This window comes from Carcharhinus amblyrhynchos, chromosome 5 (genome assembly GCF_965287045.1).
Source record: "Carcharhinus amblyrhynchos chromosome 5, sCarAmb.v2.hapA, whole genome shotgun sequence".
NCBI classification, from domain to species: domain Eukaryota; kingdom Metazoa; phylum Chordata; class Chondrichthyes; order Carcharhiniformes; family Carcharhinidae; genus Carcharhinus; species Carcharhinus amblyrhynchos.
Window position 1 is genome coordinate 3,989,797 of NC_137328.1, and position 19,580 is coordinate 4,009,376.

Below are 19,580 nucleotides of genomic sequence, written 5' to 3' on the forward strand. Positions count from 1 at the left end.
GATCAAGGGGTCACAATCTCAGGATATCGGGTAGTCCATTTAAGACTGAGATGAGCAGGTTCACCACTCGGAGGATGGTGAACCTGTGGAATTCTCTACCACAGGAGGCTTTGGAGGCCATTTAATTGAATATATTTAAGAAGGAATTAGATAGAGCTCTAGATAAAAGAGGTATGGGGAAAGCACTAGATTGCGGAGAGGATCAGCCATGGTCATATTGAATGATAGAGTAGGCCCGAAGGGCTGAATGGCCTGCTCCTATTTTCCACAGGAATTAATGGCAGGACCAAGCTATTCGGTCCCTCAAGCCTGCTCCACTATTCAATAAGATCATGGCAGATCTGCTTTTAGCCTTTACACCATGGTCCTAGCTCCACCTGATGCTTTTCATGGTACAGTGGTTAGCACTGCTACCTCACAGTGCCAGGGACCAAGGTTCAACTCCAGCCTCGGGTCACTGTCTGTGCACACTCTCCCTGTGTCTGCATGGGTTTCCTCCGACAATCCATAGATGTGGAGGTTGGGTGGAATGGCCATTCTAAATTGACCCTTAGTGTCCAAAAATGTGTAGGTTGGGGGGTGGTTGTTAGCAGGGTAAATAGATGGGATTACAAGGATAGGATCTGTGAGGGGGAGCTGCTCTGTCAGAGTCATTGCAGACTCAATGGGCCAAATGGTGTCCTTCAGCACTTAGGGGTTTAAATCTGATTCCTTCATTAGTGAAAGAGAATATCATCTACCTCAGGCTTATTTTTTCCTCTTTGGGAGAAGGAAACACTGCAGCTACTGAAAATCTGAAACAAAAATAGATAGTGCGAGGTCAGAGACCTGAAACACTGTTTCTCCCTTCCCAGGTGCTGCCTGGCCTGCTGACCATTTCCAGAATGGTCCCTTCTTCATTCTCAATAGCTTCCCATTGACTTCCTTAATTTTGATTTGATTCGAATCATTATTGCCACACGTATTTACAGTGAAAAGTATTGTTTCTTGCTTGCTATACCGTTCATGGAGAAGGAAAGGGGAGAGTGCAGAATGTAGTGTTACAGTCATAGCTAGGGTGCAGAGAAAGGTCAACTTAATGCGAGGTAGGTCCACTCAAAAGTCTGACAGCAGCAGGGAAGAAACTGTTCTTCTGTTGGGTGATACGTGTCCTCACACTTTTGTGCCTTTTTCCCAATGGAAGAAGAGAGAATGTCCGGGGTGCCTGGGGTCCTTAATTATGTTGGCTGCTTTTCCCCAGGCAGCAGGAAGTGTAGACAGAGTCAATGAATGGGAGGCTGGTTTGTGTGATGGATTGGGCTTTTGTAGTTCCTTGCGATCTTGGGTATAGCAGGAGCCCATACCAAGCTGTGTTACAACCAGAAAGAATACTTTCTACGCATTGTAGTCCTGGGGAGGCGGGCCAACTGCACCTAAAGCACGCCCTTCCGCCTATACGCGACGTGGCCACGCCCCTCCGCCTTACGTTTAGTGGCCACGCCCCTCCTCCTCTACGTGACGTAGCCACCTCCCCCGCACGTACATTCCTGCACCGTGATTCTGGCCTTCGCCCCGCCCCGCCCCTTGACTCCGAGCACGCAAGCGCCGTCCGGCTGCCAGGCACTGCCAGCGGAGCGCCGATGTGATCGCTGGGAGCAACCCGCTGGTGAATGGCGGGCCTCCTGAACTGCGGCCGGCTCTGCCTCCGCCACCTGAGCAGACAGCCCAGAGTAACGGCCGCCCCGGGATTCCAGCGCGCCTCCGCTCTCTCACTCAGCACTTTAAGCAGGGTGAGTATTGGCGGCGCCCAGCGGCCGTTGCAGCCGTTGGGTCGGCATTTAAACCCCGGCTCGCGCCCCCTGCCCTGGCGCGGCTCTCCCATTGGTCCCCCCCCACTCGCCGCCGGGAGCTCTCCAATTGGTCCCCCTGCTCGCAGCCAGGCGTTCTCCCATTGGTCCAACGACACGTCCATCTGTCGGAGCTCCCGCCCTCTTTCCCCTTTCCTAAAGCGGTTTGGTTACTCCATGGACATTGGCGCTTGTGATTGGTTCGTTTGGATAGCCAATAGCGTGTTGGTGGGCGGGGCATGTGGGCGGCCTGAGGTCATGTGACAGGAACTCCGACTTAAAGGCCATTGGGCCCATCGAGTCTGTTCAGTCCCTCTCCCAAAATAATTCCCCAACACAACAAGATCCCACAAACAGCAGTGTGAGCTGCTGAATGATGAATATTCGCCAAGATATCAGCCATAACTCCCTTGTCCTTCAAAATGTTGGCTCATTATGTTCACCTGAGACGGCAGGCAGGGTCTCAGTTTAATGTCGCACCTAAAAGTTAGCACCCACTTCATATTGATTCATGTGTTGTATTTGCCACTAGCAAGGCCAAGATTTATTTCCACCCGTAACTCTTCTGATAATGTAACGGTGTGCCATCTTCCTGAACCATTTTTGTGTGGGATATGACTCTGTAACCGTAGGACAGTTCTCTCTGCTGACATTGGTTTTGCTGGCGCTCTTTGATGTCACATTCTGGTCAAATGCTGCCTCGTTGTCAAGTTGCCCTCACCTCACCACTGACAGTGCCAGTGCAGTACTGATTAACTGCTGCACTGTCAAGCGTGCCAACTTTCAGCTGGGACGTTCCATCTGGAGTTCACATCTCTCCCAGATGTGTAAAGTGTATACAGTTCCTTTTGTAGCCCCCAGACATGCAAATTTTTACAGCCAGTGAAGTGCTTTTGAAATATTGTAGATGGACTAGTAATGTAGGAAACACAGCAGCCAATTTGCATACAAACAGCAATGTGATAATAACCAGATTATCTATTTGTGTTTGAGGGAGGAATATTGATCAGGACACCAGGGAGATTTCCCCTGCTCTTCAGAATAGCCATGGTGTGGAGATGCTGGCGTTGGACTGAGGTAAACACAGTAAGGAGTTTCACAACACCAGGTTTAAAGTCCAACAGGTTTATTTGGTAGCAAAAGCCACTAGCTTTCGGAGCGCTTGCTGCTCCTTCGTCAGGTGAGTGGGAGTTCTGTTCACAAACAGGGTATATATAACGGGTGAGCGTTCTCCAAGGTGGCCTTCACGACACACAACAGCGCAGAGTTGCTGAACAGAGACTGATAGCTAAGTACTGCACACATGAGGACGGCCTCAACTGGGATCTTGGGTTCATGTCACACTATCTGTAACCGCCATGATTTGCCTGGGCTTGCAAAATCTCACTGACTGTCCTGGCTGGAGACGAATCATATCTCTTTAACCTGTGCTTAACCCTCTCTCCACTCACATTGTCTGTACCTTTGAGACTTGATTACCTGTAAAGACTTGCATTCCAACCATTATTTTGTAAGTTGAGTTTGTGTCTTTATATGCCCTGACGAAGGAGCAGCAAGCACTGCGAAAGATAGTGGCTTTTGTTATCAAATAAACCTGTTGAACTTTAACCTGGTGTTGTGAGACTTCTTACTATGTTTACTTCAGAATAGCACCGTGAGATCTTTTACATTCAGCTAAGAGTGCAAGCAGGGCCTTGGCTTAAAGTCTTGTGAAAGACAGCATGTCCAACAGTGCAGCACTCCCTCAGTACTGACCCTCTGACAGAACATAGAACATAACAGCACTCGCTGAGTACTGACCTTCTGACAGTGCGGCACTCCGTCAATACTGACCCTCTGACAGTGCAGCACTCCCTCAGTGCTGATCCTCTGACAGTGCAGCACTCTCTCAGTACTGACCCGCTGACAGTATGGCACTCCCTCAGTACTGATCCTCTGTCAATGCAGTACTCCCTCAGTACTGTAATGGAGTGTCAACCTTGATTTTTGAGTTCAATTGCTGAAGTGGGTCAACTCAGTTTCTACTGAATCATAATTGCAGAATTCTGCAATGTTATTATCTATAAGATGCGTTGTTTGGTCTGGTGTAGGGGATTGTTATTTATATTGCTGAACAGCTCGATAGTTGTGGTTATGTTCCAAGGCTGATTTTGGAGAATTAGTGGTTACTTAAAAGTCAACTTTGCACATATACAATTCTTAAAAGCCAAAATTCAGAGATTGACTGTACCCTATATTTGTAACATTGCACAGCCCCCCAGAATCTCTGCTGTCATTCAGCTCTCGCTCCAAGCATATCTGAATTCCATCAAACCACCATTAACAACCGTGCCTTCAGCTGTCTGGGCCCTAAGACTCAGAATTCCCCCTCTAAATCTCTTTGCCTCTCTACCTTTCTTTCCTTTTATGATGTTCCAAAAGGCTTACTTCTTTGGCCTAACTATCAGTCGCCCTTCCAAAAACTCCATACATGGTTTGGTGCCAAATTCTGTTTGATAATGGTTTCTGTGCTACATTAAAATTGCAAGAGAAATGCAAGTAATTGATGTGATTGTGGAAACCTCAGAGATGTGATTGAGACCCTTTTGATAATTATCAATTGAATTTTGGCCCTTTGGCAACAGTATCTACAAATATGGGCTCAGTCACATTACTGACACTTGTTTGTGTTTGTGGGATTAATTAAGGGATATAGATCTGCCAGGATCCTGAGGAACAACTCGCCTACTCTTCAAAATGGTGGCTATGATATCTTTCATATCCCTCTGAGAGGGAAGACGGGCTTTGCTTTAACCACTCATCTGAAGGGCAGCAACCCTTAACACTGAGCATTCCCTCAGTTGTGCACTACGAGTGTCAATTTGGATTTTGTGCTCAGGTCTCTGGAGTGGGGATTGAACCCACAATCTGCTGATTAAAAGGCCAGAGAATGCTATCCACTGAGCCCCATTAAGCACAGTTTTAGAATTCTTCTTTAAAGCCTTCTTTTTGACCACACTTTTGACTCCCTCCTAATATCTGTTGCATTAGTTTGACATCCATTTTGGTCTGATTATGCCTCTGTGAAGCACCCAAGAAGATTTTTATTCTATGTTAAAAGGGCTATATAAATATGAGTTCTTGTTTACTTTAACTGTGTCATTAATCTTTTGATTGTATCTCTGGGAATGGTCAAAGTAAAAATGGAATCTGTACTGATTATTCTTTGAATTTACCCAACATTCTTCGTACTCTAACTTTGGACCTGACTCTGATGCTAAATATGAAAACACGCAAAAGATCCAGTTTTCAAAATTGGCAGCAAAAAATGTCACTTTCAAAGTCATCATCCTTGGAAAACTGTAATATTCCAACAGAGGGAGTCTCACAAACTAAACACATCACAGAGGTATCAAGTCGCCATCATCACAGATATAAAACCCAGGAGGAGGCCATCTAGCCTATCACACAAGTGCTGGTTCTTTAAAAGGGCTATCCAATTAATTCCAATCCCTCCTTGCTCTTTTCTCCATAGCTCTGCATATTTTCCCTCTTCAAGTATTTATCTAATTCCATTTTGAAACCTACTGTCTTTCAGGCAGTTCATTGCAAATCATAATAACTTGCTGGTCTTATTCATGTCACCTCTGGTTCTTTTGTCTGTTACTTTAAATCTGTGTTGTCCAGTTAGCAACTCTCTTACTAGTGGTACATCTTTCCCCTTAGTTACTCTATGTTCCACCAGATGGAGCTTTGCACAGACATTTTACTCAAGGCAGTTGCACAACAGACGTACACTATGGACGGCACTTGCCCCAACACCAGAAAATCCCACCCAAGGTCAACAGACCTTTGTAAGGACCATGTCCCACCTGCTACAATTCCCGTGGCAGGAGGGATGGGAAAATTCCACCCTGTATCTCTCCTGTAGGTGTTTTCTTTCTTTATAGAACCACTGCAATTAAAATGCACTGTACAAACCTACTCCCACTGCAAAATAATAACATATCCCTTTGACTATTAGGTTCTTCGCCTGCACATGGCAGAGTGTGACACATTAGTGTGACACATTTTGCATATGTACGTCACTTGTGGAGACGTGAATACATGAAAGAGGATATGAAGAATTGGAATGTTTTTGGATTGAACTCACTGCTGTGCATAAAATCCAGAAATTTGACCTGTCACAATATTTATAAGTTCAATGCAATGGGATTTGTTTAAGTAAAACTGCCTGGGTTCATTCAGCAGACCAGTAATTTGATAGCATTATACCTCTCCTGTTAATTCCTTATCCCCAAACTCCACAATACATCCCAGCTACAACCCACTAAACTTTGAGTGTTATACTCCCAGATACCTGCAAAACAGGACTGGGACACATATCCAGGCAGCATTTACTCCAACACACCACAACATAATATTAAAATAGAAATAAAACATGGTGGATGCTGGGAATCTAAAATATAAATGGAAAATGTTGGAACTGTTCAGGAGTCAGGAGTTTTTGCAGGGGAGTAGAAACCATTGCATGGAATGCCTACGAGGGGATAGGTAGGGAGGCAGAGGAAGGATAATTTGCAATTGCAATCACAAAGGAAGTCCTTGGTTTCTTTGATCAGCACAGCCTTGGTTTTGTGGATAAGACAGAAAGCTGACTGAAGGAATTTGAACAGAGAGGCAGATGAGATCAGGGCATAAATGCATTCAAGGACCTTGAAGCAAAAAGGGAGGTTGAAGCAAGGGTAGTCATCAATGCGGAGCGGGATGTGTTTTTCTGGATATTTTAAGGAGGTAAACTCAGCAATTTTTTGGAGGTTGGACATTGCCCATGAAAGAACGCCAAGAGAAAATTTACCTAAGGAGGGCTAGTTAAATAGTATAACTATACAACAAGCTAACAAATTAAAAGTTTTAAAGTTTATTTATTAGTCACAAGTAGGCTTACATTCACAGTGCAGTGAAGTTACTTTATTTGGTCAGCAATTAACATTTGTTATTTTTGTGAATAATGCTGTTTTAGTCAGCATCTTCATGCAACAGTGTTTAACACAAAACCCAACCATTTGTTTACTAACTCACAAGGTTTAAATTGCCACATTCTTAATCTAAGTCTTTGATTTCTTCACTGTGGTAGACTCTCAAATGCCATCTGAAATGGAGGGCAGTTAGGGATGGACAATAGATGTTGGCCTAGCCAGTGACGCCCACATCCCGTAAAATGAATTTTAAAAATACTTTCCTTAAAGTGTTCTATGCTGCAGTACACTTGTATAGGTGATGGCCATTCCCAACAGGCCTAAATAATGATTCAAGGACTCATAGATACCCTGACATCTGTACTTTACAATTGAGAACATGAACCTCAACTAATGTTATTGATTTTTTTCTCCTTCTCCATAATCTTCATAATAGAAAGTTGTTTTTCAAACTGCAGACCTGTGACCAGCAGCGTGCCTCATAAATTGGTGCTGGATTCATTGTTATTTGTCATTTATATTAATGATTTGGATGAGAAGATAGGAGGCATAGTTAGTAAGTATGCAGATGACATCAAGATTGGTGGCATAGGTGACAGTGAAGAAGGTTATCGCAATTGCGACAGGATCTTGGTCAACTGGGCCAGTGGGCTAACGAATGGCAGATGGAGTTTAATTTAGATAAATGTGAGGTGATGAATTTTGGTAGATTGAACCAGAACAGGACTTACTCAGTTAATGGTAGGGCATTGGAGAGAGTTACAGAACAAAGAATTCTAGGGGGTACAGGTTCATACCTCCTTGAAAGTAGAGTCATAGGTGGACAGAGTGGTGAAAAAGGCATTCAGCATACGTGGTTTCATTGGTCAGAACATTGAATACATGAGTTGGGATGGTCTTGTTGAAGTTGTGCAAGACATCGCTAAGGCCACACTTGGAATACTGTGCAATTCTGGTCACCCGATTATAGAAAGGATATTATTAAACTAGAAAGAGTGCAGGAGAGATTTATTAGGATGCTACCGGGACTTGATGATTTGAATTATAAGGTGAGGCTTGATATACTAAGACTTTTTTCTCTGGAGAGTAGAACACTGAAGGGTGATCTTATAGAGTTCTGTAAAATAATGAGGGGCACAGATCAGCTAGAAAGTCAATATCTTTTCCCAAAGGTAATGGAGGCTAAAACTAGAGGGCATAGGTTTAAGGTGAGAGGGGAGAGATTGTTTCACACACAGGGTGGTGATTGTCGGGAACAAGCTGCCAGTGGTAGTAGTAGAGGCGGGTACAATTTTGTCTTTTAAAAAGTGTTTAGACAGTTACATGGGTAACATGGGTATAGAGGGATATGGGCCAAATGCGGGCAATTGGGACCAACCTGGGGTTTAAAAAAGAGAAGCATGGACAGGTCAGGCCGAAGGGCCTGTTTCCATGCTGTAAACCTCTATGACTTTATGACTCTGTAATCTCATGATACTGAAGTTCTTGCTACTGTTCACTCAGCAATGCTGCCCCAACTGAGATTAGTTACTATATCACTGGCCAGATGTCAAACCTGAGAGATACCTGCAATGTGATATCACATTGGGCCAGTATACGTACCCACTGACCAATTATTTCAAATAATTTTTAATCTGTAATAATAAATCTAGATAGCTTTACAAGTTATAATTTATGGAGCTTGGAGGATTTAACAAGAATCTTCTTTATATTTAATATTAAAATGGCCAGTTAGAATGCAGGAAAGGAATTCCTCTTAGGCTGGTCACTTTAGCGACATATTTGCATGAAAGCTTGTTTTACAGATGCACTGACTTTATTTTTGCTAAAGTTATTGATTGGAAAAATTTTGTTTTAAGGATGTCAACCTATCTTTATTCATCCAAGTCACAATTCAATCATGTCCTTATCTTTTCTAGAGTTTCCCGCATTTATGTTCATTAAGATGCTTGACGTTCCAAAGAAAAGAGATTCATTCCTCACCTTTGAGAAGAATGGAAAATCCAAGGTATCCTGAAGTGACAAAGGGTTGTGTGTGGGTGTGCGCTGTATACGATTGTGTGCTGCGAATAACTGACGTGGCTCTGTGTTTCACGTTCCCTGATGCAACTGAATGTGTTGATGTTTGCTCATGCATTTCTCTTGTACCTCAGTAACGAAACCTTCACGTTTAGTACGGCTTCAGTATATTTTGTGATCTGCATTCCATTGACATATTTCTGATATAGCTATCAGTCTCACACAGAGAGGGTTTGACTGACAAAAAGTTAACAATTCAAGTCTTTGTTCCTCTTGTCCATGAGATCTTTTAAAGTTTATTGATTAGTCATAAGTAAGGCTTACATTGACACTGCAGTGAAGTTATTGTGAAATTTCCCTAGTTGCCACGCTCAATGTCAATACACGTAACCAGCATGTCTTTCAGACTGTGGGAGGAAACCAAAGCATCCGGAGAAAACCCACACAGACATAGGGAGAACGTGCAAACTCCACACAGACAGTGAGCCAAGCCAGATCCCTGACCCTGTGAGGCAGCAGTGCTAACCAACGTGCCACCATGCTACCCTTACTGCTGCTTTTTTGGCTGTAATCCCACTTGACTGCTGATCCACCCCACATCTCTTTCTAGCTCCCATGTTAAATGACATTACAAATGGATTCCTTTGCTCAAGTACTGTGTATCCAATCAAAAATACTGTCAGCAACCTCCCTTCAAAAAATCCATCCTTGATCCCTTGCCTTTCAAACCAGCACCTCTTTTCCAATCTTCAATTTCTTTTCAAAGTCTTCGAGCACATCACCTCCTGAATCCATGCTCATCTTTCCCACAGCTTCCTGTTCGAAACTCAATCAGATTCCTTACCCCTGCCATAGCACCAAAATCGCCCAAATCAAAGTTATATATGCGATACTCCATGACTGTGACCACAGTGTATTCTCCCCCCTTCTTCCTCCTCCCCCTGCCCTGTCTACAAACTCTGACCTGATTGACCAGACCAACTTCCTCCAACATCTCTGTTATCCAGTCGAGTGGGACACCATTGTTCCAGATATGTGATGGCATTTTACAGCCAATGAATAATTTTGCAGTGTAGTCACTATTATAACATAAAAAAGCAGAGCAGCCAGTTTGTAAACGGCAAGCTCCCACACACAATATCATAATGAGCAGATTCTTTTGGGATGCTATTAATTAAGGGATAAATGTTGGCCAGAACGCTTGGGAAAACTCCCCTTCTCATCTTCAAAATAGTGTCATGGAACCTTTTATAGCCACCTGAGAGGGTAAACAGGGCTGTTCTTTAACATATCCGCTGTAGAACAGTGCCTCCAACATTGTAGCTCTTCTCAGTGTTACGTTGGGACAGGTTGCTCTCTGAGGCAGGGCTGACATTTTGTCAGCTGAATAAAGCTCATGGTGTGTAGAAATCCCTATTCAAGATGTCCTAGAGCAGCAATTCATGACATCAAACAAAGAAATATACAAAAAAATGTCTCTCCTTCCAGTCTACCAACAGGTCTGAAGCACAAAACAAATGTGCAGATGTCTTCCTCTATAGTATTTGGAATCATAGAATCCTTATAGTGCAGAAGAGACCATTTGGCCCATTGAATCTGCAGTGACTCTACGACACCTGCTGTTAGGAGTTTTGCACATTCCTCCTAACTTGTTCATGTAATTTTAGTGTGTTTAATTGGTTTGAAGAAAGCGGTCTTACCTACTCAAAACCAACATCGTGCACCCAGTCATATAATGACATTGGTGGCAGATAATGACAGTTTTTTCCCCATGGGTCAGAAGGTGGAAATAAGAAACCTACAGAATAGAAAGGAGAGGGAAATGTTCATTATTTTGGTATACCCCACAGCATTCTCTGTATAGGAATGAAAGTTTATTTAGAAAACATTACCAGAGACTGCTGAGCTTAACACCTTACTCTTCCTCTTCACAGTTTACTGGATGAGGCCACTTATGAAAAACTTGCAGAGGAAACACTGGACCTTTTAGCTGACTTCTTTGAAGATCTTGGAGATCAGCCTTTTGTTCCAAAGGACTATGATGTATCATTTGCGGTAAAGCTCCACTTCATTGTCTCATTTCAATCACCTTTTAAGGCACATGAAATCTTTCAGTTTGCACTCTGTTTGATGGCCGTGCAAGTGGAGCAGGCTGCTGTCAATTTTCTAGTAATATAGCCAGATGTGAGGAAGCCTGTAACAGTTGCCTGTAGGAAGGTGCCAAGTGAAAGTCCAGTGCTTGTTCATCGCACCCAAGACCTCATTGTTCCTAATCAATATTTCACTCAGTGTATTGGATGCTCAACATTTGTAATCATACTGACATCCAGACACTGGGACTAATAGACACACAGACAGCATCACTAATTAACACAATATGCCTATTATTAAATATAAATATATAGCAGTAACCAATTGATTTAGCACCTTTAACGTAATAAAACATCCCCTGGAATTTCACGGGAGCAATAAAAAAAATCCAAGCCATATAAGGGGATGTGATTAAATCCTTTGTCAAGAGATTTTTAAGAGGCATTTTAAAGTTGGAGAGGGGGCAGAGAGCCCTAGGGAGGGAATCCCAGAGTTTAGGATTGAAGCAGCTGAAATCATGGCCACCAGTGGTTTGAGTAAAATCAAGGATGCTCAAGAAACCAGAATCTTAGTTTGTGGAAACAGCTGCAACAGTTTACTGATGCAACTAAAGGCAGCATTTTCCTCTTCCCCCAAAAGGGGGATTGCATGGATGTGATTCTTCCCAGGCGCAATTCCAAGGTTGGGCAGGCAGTGTCTATGGCAGGAAACCCACCCTGTCACCTGTTAATGCCCTTAAGTGGCCTTTTTCCATTCAGCCTCAATTTTTAGCAGGAAAACATTGAAAAAATTCTCCATCTCAGGCAGGAAGCTGGGATGGGTGCCCTCTCTTCCAAGACCTTGGACCTCTGGCCCTCCCTAACCCCGAATGCCATGATCGCCCTCCCCCCGCCAGGGCATCCCTTCCCTCCTGTCCTAATAATGTGTAAGCACATCTGTCATACAATTGAGACCACTCAACTGGAGCAAATCATGTGGAACCATTCTTTTCATGACATTGCATAAAACATTTCAATGTCAAGTATATTCAGTAAAAAGTCTGACAACACCAGGTTTTAGTCCAACCTATTTATTTGATAATATACTCACAAGCTTTCGAGGGACACCCTCTTCGTCAGGTGAACGAAGAGGGTGTCCCTCGAAAGCTTGTGAGTATATTATCAAATAAATAGGTTGGACTAAAACCTGGTGTTGTCAGACTTTTTACTGTGTTTACGCCAGTCCAACGCCGGCATACCCACATCAAGTATATTCAGCACAGTAAAACCTGCACAATGTTGACATGCATTGTGTCTATATTGATATTTGCATTTTAAATTGCTGTTTTGAGAGATACACAACCGACTTTCTTTGCATTCCAAAGCACAGAAATCAGCTGGAATGGCTGGTCAGGCTGTATTGAAAATCTTTGCCTGTAACTGATCGAAGCTAAGAGCTATGACCATCTGGCTAACCTAACTTGTACTCTGGTTATATTGCAATCCTGGCCTTGGGGACCCCAACAAAATGCCAAGGTTCAATAAGCTCCAGAGGCACTGGTAAATATCCCACAAAGTGGGCTCCTACAGACTTCCTGCTGTCGGCCACCATGACCATCATGGTAAAATTGGTCACTGCCATGGATTCACAGTATATGTATCAACCTTTGAAACTTCCAAAAAACCTTCCATACACAGGGGTTGACTTATATGCCAGTATAAAATGTGAACTGTTTATGCAGGTGGTCACTGTTTTAAAATGTGAGAAGATTTCTGTTTGTTGGTCACTATGCATGGTCTGATCTGGTGCATGTCTTAAACTCCTGCGCATCTTGGTAACATGGTCCATATCACCTGCTTGATTCAATGCACTGACTTGTCACCCTAAACATTTATTTCTGAACTGAAAAGTTGAAACTGACTCTTAATGCAAGTATAGCTCTAAACATGCAATTATTAGCTGAAAAACAGGAAGTTAACTTATACGCTAACATTGCCTTAAACGTGCATTTTGGAGTCCAAAACAGGACCATATTATACACGGGGTCGACTTGTGCACCATGATCATGGTGAGTGGTCGGGTAAGTGGAGCTGAGTCCATGAAAAGATCAGCCGTGATCTGACTGAATGGCTCGAGGTGGTCTACTCCTGCTCCTAGTTCTTATGTTCTTATGATCTACGGTATTTCTGAAGGTTAGTCAAAATTGTTAGATTTGGGAAGGCCATGTGTTTCTGCTATTCAATTATAAATAATAAAAAAGATCAGGAAAGAATGTTTGATTTTAAAACTGTTGCTGAGTCTGTGAGCTCTGCTCTAATTATTCCCGGTCTTCAAACCCCACTTCTTCACTCCATCCTCACTCCAGAAAAAGCCACGGGAGATTGTCTGGTATTTGTTAAATATTCTTCGGATCAACTGTATTTTTACTTTTTTTCAGAATGGTGTGATAACCATAAACATGGGAGAAAAGCTGGGGACATACGTGATTAATAAACAGACTCCAAACCGACAGATCTGGTTATCATCACCCATCAGGTATACAGTGAATGCAGAATGAAGCACTTAAAATAAAATTGTGTGGTGCACAAGTAGGGTGATGGGCTTTTATGTTTCCTTCCCTTTTGCTGCACTGTGTATACCAGCCTCCCCTTTCAGCACCAGATTCTTTCACTTTGTCTGTTTGAAGTAGCAATTATTCCTTAAAAGTGATTTTCTCATTCAAACTGGCCACTGGAGTTTTTGTGTTCTGGAAGTGATTTGGAAAAAATAAAATTGTGATTGCTTCTCTAGCCTGATTAGCTCCACCTGCAGAGATTGCTAGAAAATTTCTGGGGAGGGAAACCACACATCATCTTGTTAATATTGTTACTATTGCCTGGCTCTGGCTCTGTCCAGCCCTGAGCACTCCATGATCAGTGAGCAGATGCAGCTCATCAAGTATGGCACGTTCTTGCCAGGAAGCTGGTCCAGGAGTTGCTGTCTGCAGGAGCCCCAGGATGAACAGTACAGGGTCGAAAGCTGGGCCTGGTGAGGTTTCACAAGACAAGCTCAGTGTGAAGCAGGCAGGGCTGGGATGGAGAAAGAGGGAGAGGTCTGATTTGATTTGATTTATTATTGTCACATATATTAGTATACAGTGCAAAGTATTGTTTCTTACACGTTATACAAACAAAACATACCATCATAGAGAAGGAAAGGAGAGAGCGCAGAATGTAGTGTTACAGTCATAGGCAGGGTGTGGAGAAAGATCAACTTAATGCGAGGTAAGTCCATTCAAAATTCTGATGGCAGCAGGGAAGAAGGACTGGACCATGAGATGAGAGGGTGGATGCAGATTCACAACTTGCGTGTCAGCGTGAACACATTGAAGCTCGAGCTGGCTCTGCCAAAGTGATTGTCAATATCCTCGCCTCTCATCTTCTACCAGCTAACCCCAACTTGTACCTTTCTTTGATCTTTTTGTCTTTTCAAAATGGTAACCATTGGGTAAGAAACTAAGATGACTGTGCATGTGTGACAGACACATTGCCATGGCTTGATTGGTCAGAAGCTGTGCCTCACCTGTCTAAAGGGATGATGTAGAGCTGCTGGCGTTAGACTAGGGTGAACACAGTGAGAAGACTCACAACACCAGGTTAAAGTCCAACAGGTTCATTTGGAATCACGAGCTTTGGGAGGGCTGCCCCTTCATCAAGTGAGTCATCTAATGAAGGAGTAGTGCTCCAAAAGCTCCTGCTACCAAATAAATCCATTGAACTTTAACCTGGTGTTGACGGACTTTTTACTGTGTCCAAAGGGACACCAGGTGAGTTACATCAGCTGTCTGCTGGTTTCCAGCATAGTGCCATTTCACTTTGAGCCAATCAGCAATGTATGACAAAGGAAGTGTGATCCTTGCACTGTGATCACAAGTATACCTATTATGGAGAACAGGCAGGGTGTTATTGTAGTTGAAACATTGTAAGTAAATGTATACTTTTAAATCTGTTTTTCTTAAATCTGCCTTTCATTCTGCACCATCAGAATGAGAAAGAAGCAGGTAATTTCCCCCGTGAGGTTGGGAAACCAAATCAGCCTCAGTCCTTGCAGCAGCCTGCATCATTACTTTCATTTTTGTTTCAGTTTATTTTTAATGTCCTTATCACTAGAGTTGTAGTTGGTCAGTTGCAGGGGGCACGGTGGTCAGCACTGCTGCCTCCCAGCGCCAGAGGGTTCAGTTTCAGCCTCGGGTCACTGTCTGTGTGGAGTCTGTTCTCTCTATGTCTGTGTGAGCTTCCTCCGGGTGCACCAATTTTCCTTCCACAGCCCGAAAGATGTGCGGGTTAGGTTGATTGACCATGCTAAAATTGCCCCTTTGGGGATTAACAGGGTAAATATGTCGGGTTATAAGGATAGGGCCTGGGTGGGATTGTGGTTGGTGCAGGCTCAATGGACCGAATGGCCTCTTGTGCACCGTGGGGATTCTGTGATTCTAAAAGCAATGACAATATTGAAATTTGGTATTAGAAATGCAGCAACAACTCAAAAAGATGAAAAAATGTTCTTGTTCATCAGGGTCTTCAAGCTTGTCCATTTCATGGTCCTGATACAGCAGCCATTCTTATCTCAAACCTAGTAGAAAATGTTTACTTCTTTCTCTGTAATGGCCTGAATTCTAACCCCCTCCCCCTCCACTTCCCCCTGCCACTCACCCAGAGAGAATGGTGCATGGAGAAGGGCTGTCTCCCAGCTCCAACGTGTCATAATCGCAGAGTCATCATCGTTGTTGAGGAAAACACAGTCCTACTTAACGTTCAAAAGTTGCAACTTGACGACACTATCAGCGCCACGACATAATCTTAATTTCATACTCTTTTCCACCTCTTTCTGTCAGGAAAAAGATACTAAAGTCTGAGGTCATGTGCCAACCAACTCAAGAACAGCTTCTTCCCTGCTACCTTTTGAATGGACCTACATTACAATAATCTGATCTTTCTCTGCATTCTATATGTGACTGTAACACTATATTCTGTACTCTCTCCTTTCCTTTTCCCCTATATATTATGCCTGCATGCCACAGTGGGTCAACTTGTGGTCACAATGCAGGAATGCCTTTGTCATATTTTGCTGATAGTGCAATTTCACTTTAAGCCAATGTTGAAATCTGGCAGACAGGTAGTTTTGTCTGTATAGCGTGCAAAAAACAATACTTTCCACTGTGTACCAATACACGTGACAATAATAAATCAAATCATGTGCAAGGATTGGCATGCAAAGCCTATAGCCTGGCAGCAGAACAGAACACAATGCGAGAAGCCGAGAGAGGCCATAGTGAGTCTTAGAAGTTTTTGTCTGTTTAAACCCCTTCTGGGCTTGGAAGAGGTGAAGTCTGCTGCTCCCCACAAGGTCTCACCAGAGTTGTCCACCTCCATCCCTTCTCTGATTCAGACAGGTGAGATCCTAGCTGCAGCTTCCTGCCACCAAAATCCTGTCCCACCCGCCTGACAGGCAGGTACTGAATGTGTTTGTATGTCTGTTAGGTGAGAGTTTAACAATGTTCATTTAACCAAGGCCCTGCCATTGAGATGTAAAGATTAAAAGTGTTTGTGTTCTCATTTGATCATTTTCTGTGCATTTTCTTCAGTGGGCCTAAACGATATGACTGGACAGGAAAGAAATGGGTCTATTCTCACGATGGAATCTGTTTACATGGCCTGCTCACAAAGGAGTTCTCTGCAACTCTCAAGACCAAAGTGGATGTACTTTCAGTCGCAGACGTCAGTGATGTATGACCCAGCAGAAAAATCTAAGAACTGTTTCCAAAAAGATGTTTTAAATAAGATACACCCCTGTTGTAATTATTATGTGTGAATGCCTTGTTCCTGTGACAGGTTCTGGATGCTGTAAAGGTTGCAATCAATCTATGTTATCCTGAAGTAAATTGCCTGTTTGCAGCGGAATCTTCCTGATTGCAAGGAGTGGAGATTCTTCAATACAGTTAATGAATGAAAGGATGTATTTTGTTTCTGTACACTGGGGTTATAAAAGTTTATTTTTGCGTCTGAAGTAATTGTGAATAGTATTAAGTGCCTACTAAAGTTCCAAAATAATTTGGTAGATTTTTTTCCCTAAATTTAAAATATCTATAAATGTGTAATCTATCAAGCAATAGTAATGTTGGGTGTTTGGCTAACTTGCTTCATGTAAATTTTAACCAGTCTCCTCACATTTTACAGTGTTACAGCCACAGAGTTCAAATCTCAAATCCAGTTGGTAGGTTAACCTGGAAAATCTTTTTTAAAATTGGAATTTGATCTGATTTATTGAAGAGAAACCAAATGCATAAAATTCCCAAAGCTAAGTTCCTGGTGGGGAGTCACACTCGACAGGAGAGTGGGACAGAGAATTGATTACACAGCATTACTACCCCATCTCCAACTCCCTGCTCTCAACCTGAGATAGTCAATTTACCCAACAATTAAAATCACAAATGCTCCATGGAAACCAGCAGTTTTATTTTATTTCTTTGTGTTCATTGTTCACATTTATTCAGTAAGTCAGGTTTCTATATTGTACACTGAAATTCCCCTCTTCACCTCAATGCCAACACATTTTCTCTTTGCATCACTGCTGGGAAAATGGTATCAAACGTACCCACCATTTGAAAGGTAGGGTAATACTTTAGTTGCTTTTCCTTCAGCACCATGATGCAATTTTAACACAGGAGCTGTTTGGATGGGTGTACAATTACCTGAAGTAAACCAAAATGATTAGAGATGAGACAGAAGGAATCACCCCTAAAGAATTGATTTCCAGTTTTTTGGCTGTGGTTGGTTATTTTGCCTATCCTAAAATTAAACTGAGTCCTCAGTTGGTGATGAAAGGGCTTTGATCTGAAGCATTGGGAGTTTTATTGCCCAGAATGCAGATTTGGCAGGGGAGATGGGTGTGGTTTAGAATAGACAACCAGCTCGCCACCTTCCCACCCACTCCCAACCTATTAGAGTGGGTGGGTAAGGCATTATATAGGCTGACCACCCTCACACCAATTGAGGGCCTTAGCTGGCTAAATAATGGCCTGTTAAGGACCTGTTTTTGTCCCAGTTCCAGTAATATGTGCAGCTGGAGAAGAAAAGGGAGGATAACCTGTTGCTTCACCACCTCAGGTGAAAAACAGGAAGTAAGGGAGAGGTACCTCATGTAGGGAGTGTCCTGTGCCCATTAGAGGCATCCCTGTGCGACTCCATCCCCTCCCTAGGAAGCTGGATCTCTCCCTGACCAAGAACATTCTCTATGGATCCTCGCAGGACTGCTTCTAGTCCCACAGGCAGCCACTACTGAGTTCGATCTGATTGGTCAGCAGCTCTTGAGGGTGTGATGTCCTTTACCAGAGGGCTGGATGCCCCACAATTACACCCAGGGTGTTATCACTGTTGGTTAGCCGCCTTTAGAATCAATTGGCTCCAAACTGCCTTTTCTACCAGTGGGGTGAAAAATATTCCTCCTCATAAAATTCAGCCCATCAGCTCTGCTCCCCCCCGCCCCCCCCGCACTGGTGCTGCCAGACTTGTCAAATATTTCTGCATTTTATTTCACCTTTGGGTTGTGAAATTTCCAAGCCTCCCCATCCCCCCTTTTCCACCCTTTCCACAATTTGCCCTCTGTGATTTCATCGTTATTGTAGTGAGTTAACCAAAAGGCAAGCCAAGCTTTGTTTACTGCCTCCCCTTGAGAGACATTGGACTGTCAACTAAAACACAGCACCCATCATCCCTACTGAGAACTCAACATCCCTGGAAGAATGTGTGTAATAGTTAACTTGGACGACACCCACCCTCAGCAGCTGGCGAAGAATCGAGTATTCCTTCCACCCACAACTATTCTGACAAGCCACTATTGGGCTGAATTTTGAAGTCAGAACTGTGAGGAGGCGTATTACCTACTCAGTGTAAATTTAGAGCAGTAATTATGTAAGTTTCAGGAAGTCATTTGCGATAAAGTGGGAAATGGGCCAAGCCCCAGCAAGAAAAAAGCTTTATTTATTTATGAGAATCTGATTGTTAATGAAAAACCCTGACTTGTATATGGGAAATCATAATTTGTTTAAATTATGTCAGAAATATACATGTCATTTTTGTAATGTGTGTGTATAATCAATAACATACACTATTTCCTGCTTTTAACATAATGTAATATCCACCAGGCCTAATGGGTGAGAAGGCTGAAGACACCTTCAGGGTTTGCCTGAAATTGTGCACAAGTACCCTTCTGAACCCACAAAGAAGGGTGCAGCAATTTGATTAATGACCAGATGCTCTTTTTAATCTTAGTTGAGGGGTAAATACTAAGCAGGACACTGGGGAGAACCCAGTCCAACGCTGGCATCTCCACATCATGACTTGTTGAAGACGATGACCGCATGCCCTTTGGTGCCATTTTCTATTTCAGATTTATATTTCAATAATATTCACTGCTGTAGTGCTGTTAGACTGACGGCAGTGCAGGGGTTGGCTGGCTCAGTTGGCTAAATGGCTAGAGTATGATGCAAAATGGCACCAACAGGACAGATTCAATCCTTATACCAGCTGTGACAGCTCCTGGAAGTCTGCCTCCTTAGCCTTCCCCATGCCCACAGAGTGGTGCTTTTTAAGCTATATACAGCCTCTGAGTACTGTGCCTAAGATCCAAGCCTTATGGATAAATACCTGGGAGTGGAGCAACTCATAAT

The 19,580-nt window shown here is 43.2% G+C and overlaps 1 protein-coding gene across 1 annotated transcript; it reads left to right on the forward strand.

Annotated features, from left to right (window-relative positions):
* Nucleotides 1-1,568: 1,568 nt before the first annotated feature.
* On the forward strand, nucleotides 1,569-18,992 carry fxn (frataxin). The gene is made up of 5 exons (XM_080189595.1): nucleotides 1,569-1,769; nucleotides 8,704-8,792; nucleotides 10,738-10,858; nucleotides 13,311-13,408; nucleotides 16,497-18,992. The coding sequence occupies exons 1-5, from the start codon at nucleotides 1,650-1,652 to the stop codon at nucleotides 16,642-16,644; spliced, it is 576 nt and encodes a 191-aa protein (XP_080045721.1). The 5' UTR covers nucleotides 1,569-1,649; the 3' UTR covers nucleotides 16,645-18,992.
* The last annotated feature ends 588 nt before the right edge of the window (nucleotides 18,993-19,580 follow it).

Excerpts from the sequence above, each read along its gene's own strand:
- fxn (XM_080189595.1), top strand. The coding sequence starts at position 1,650 with ATGGCGGGCCTCCTGAACTGCGGCCGGCTCTGCCTCCGCCACCTGAGC. Across the intron at positions 1,770-8,703 it reads CACTCAGCACTTTAAGCAGG|AGTTTCCCGCATTTATGTTC; the intron begins GTGAGTATTGGC and ends TATCTTTTCTAG. Across the intron at positions 10,859-13,310 it reads ACTATGATGTATCATTTGCG|AATGGTGTGATAACCATAAA; the intron begins GTAAAGCTCCAC and ends ACTTTTTTTCAG.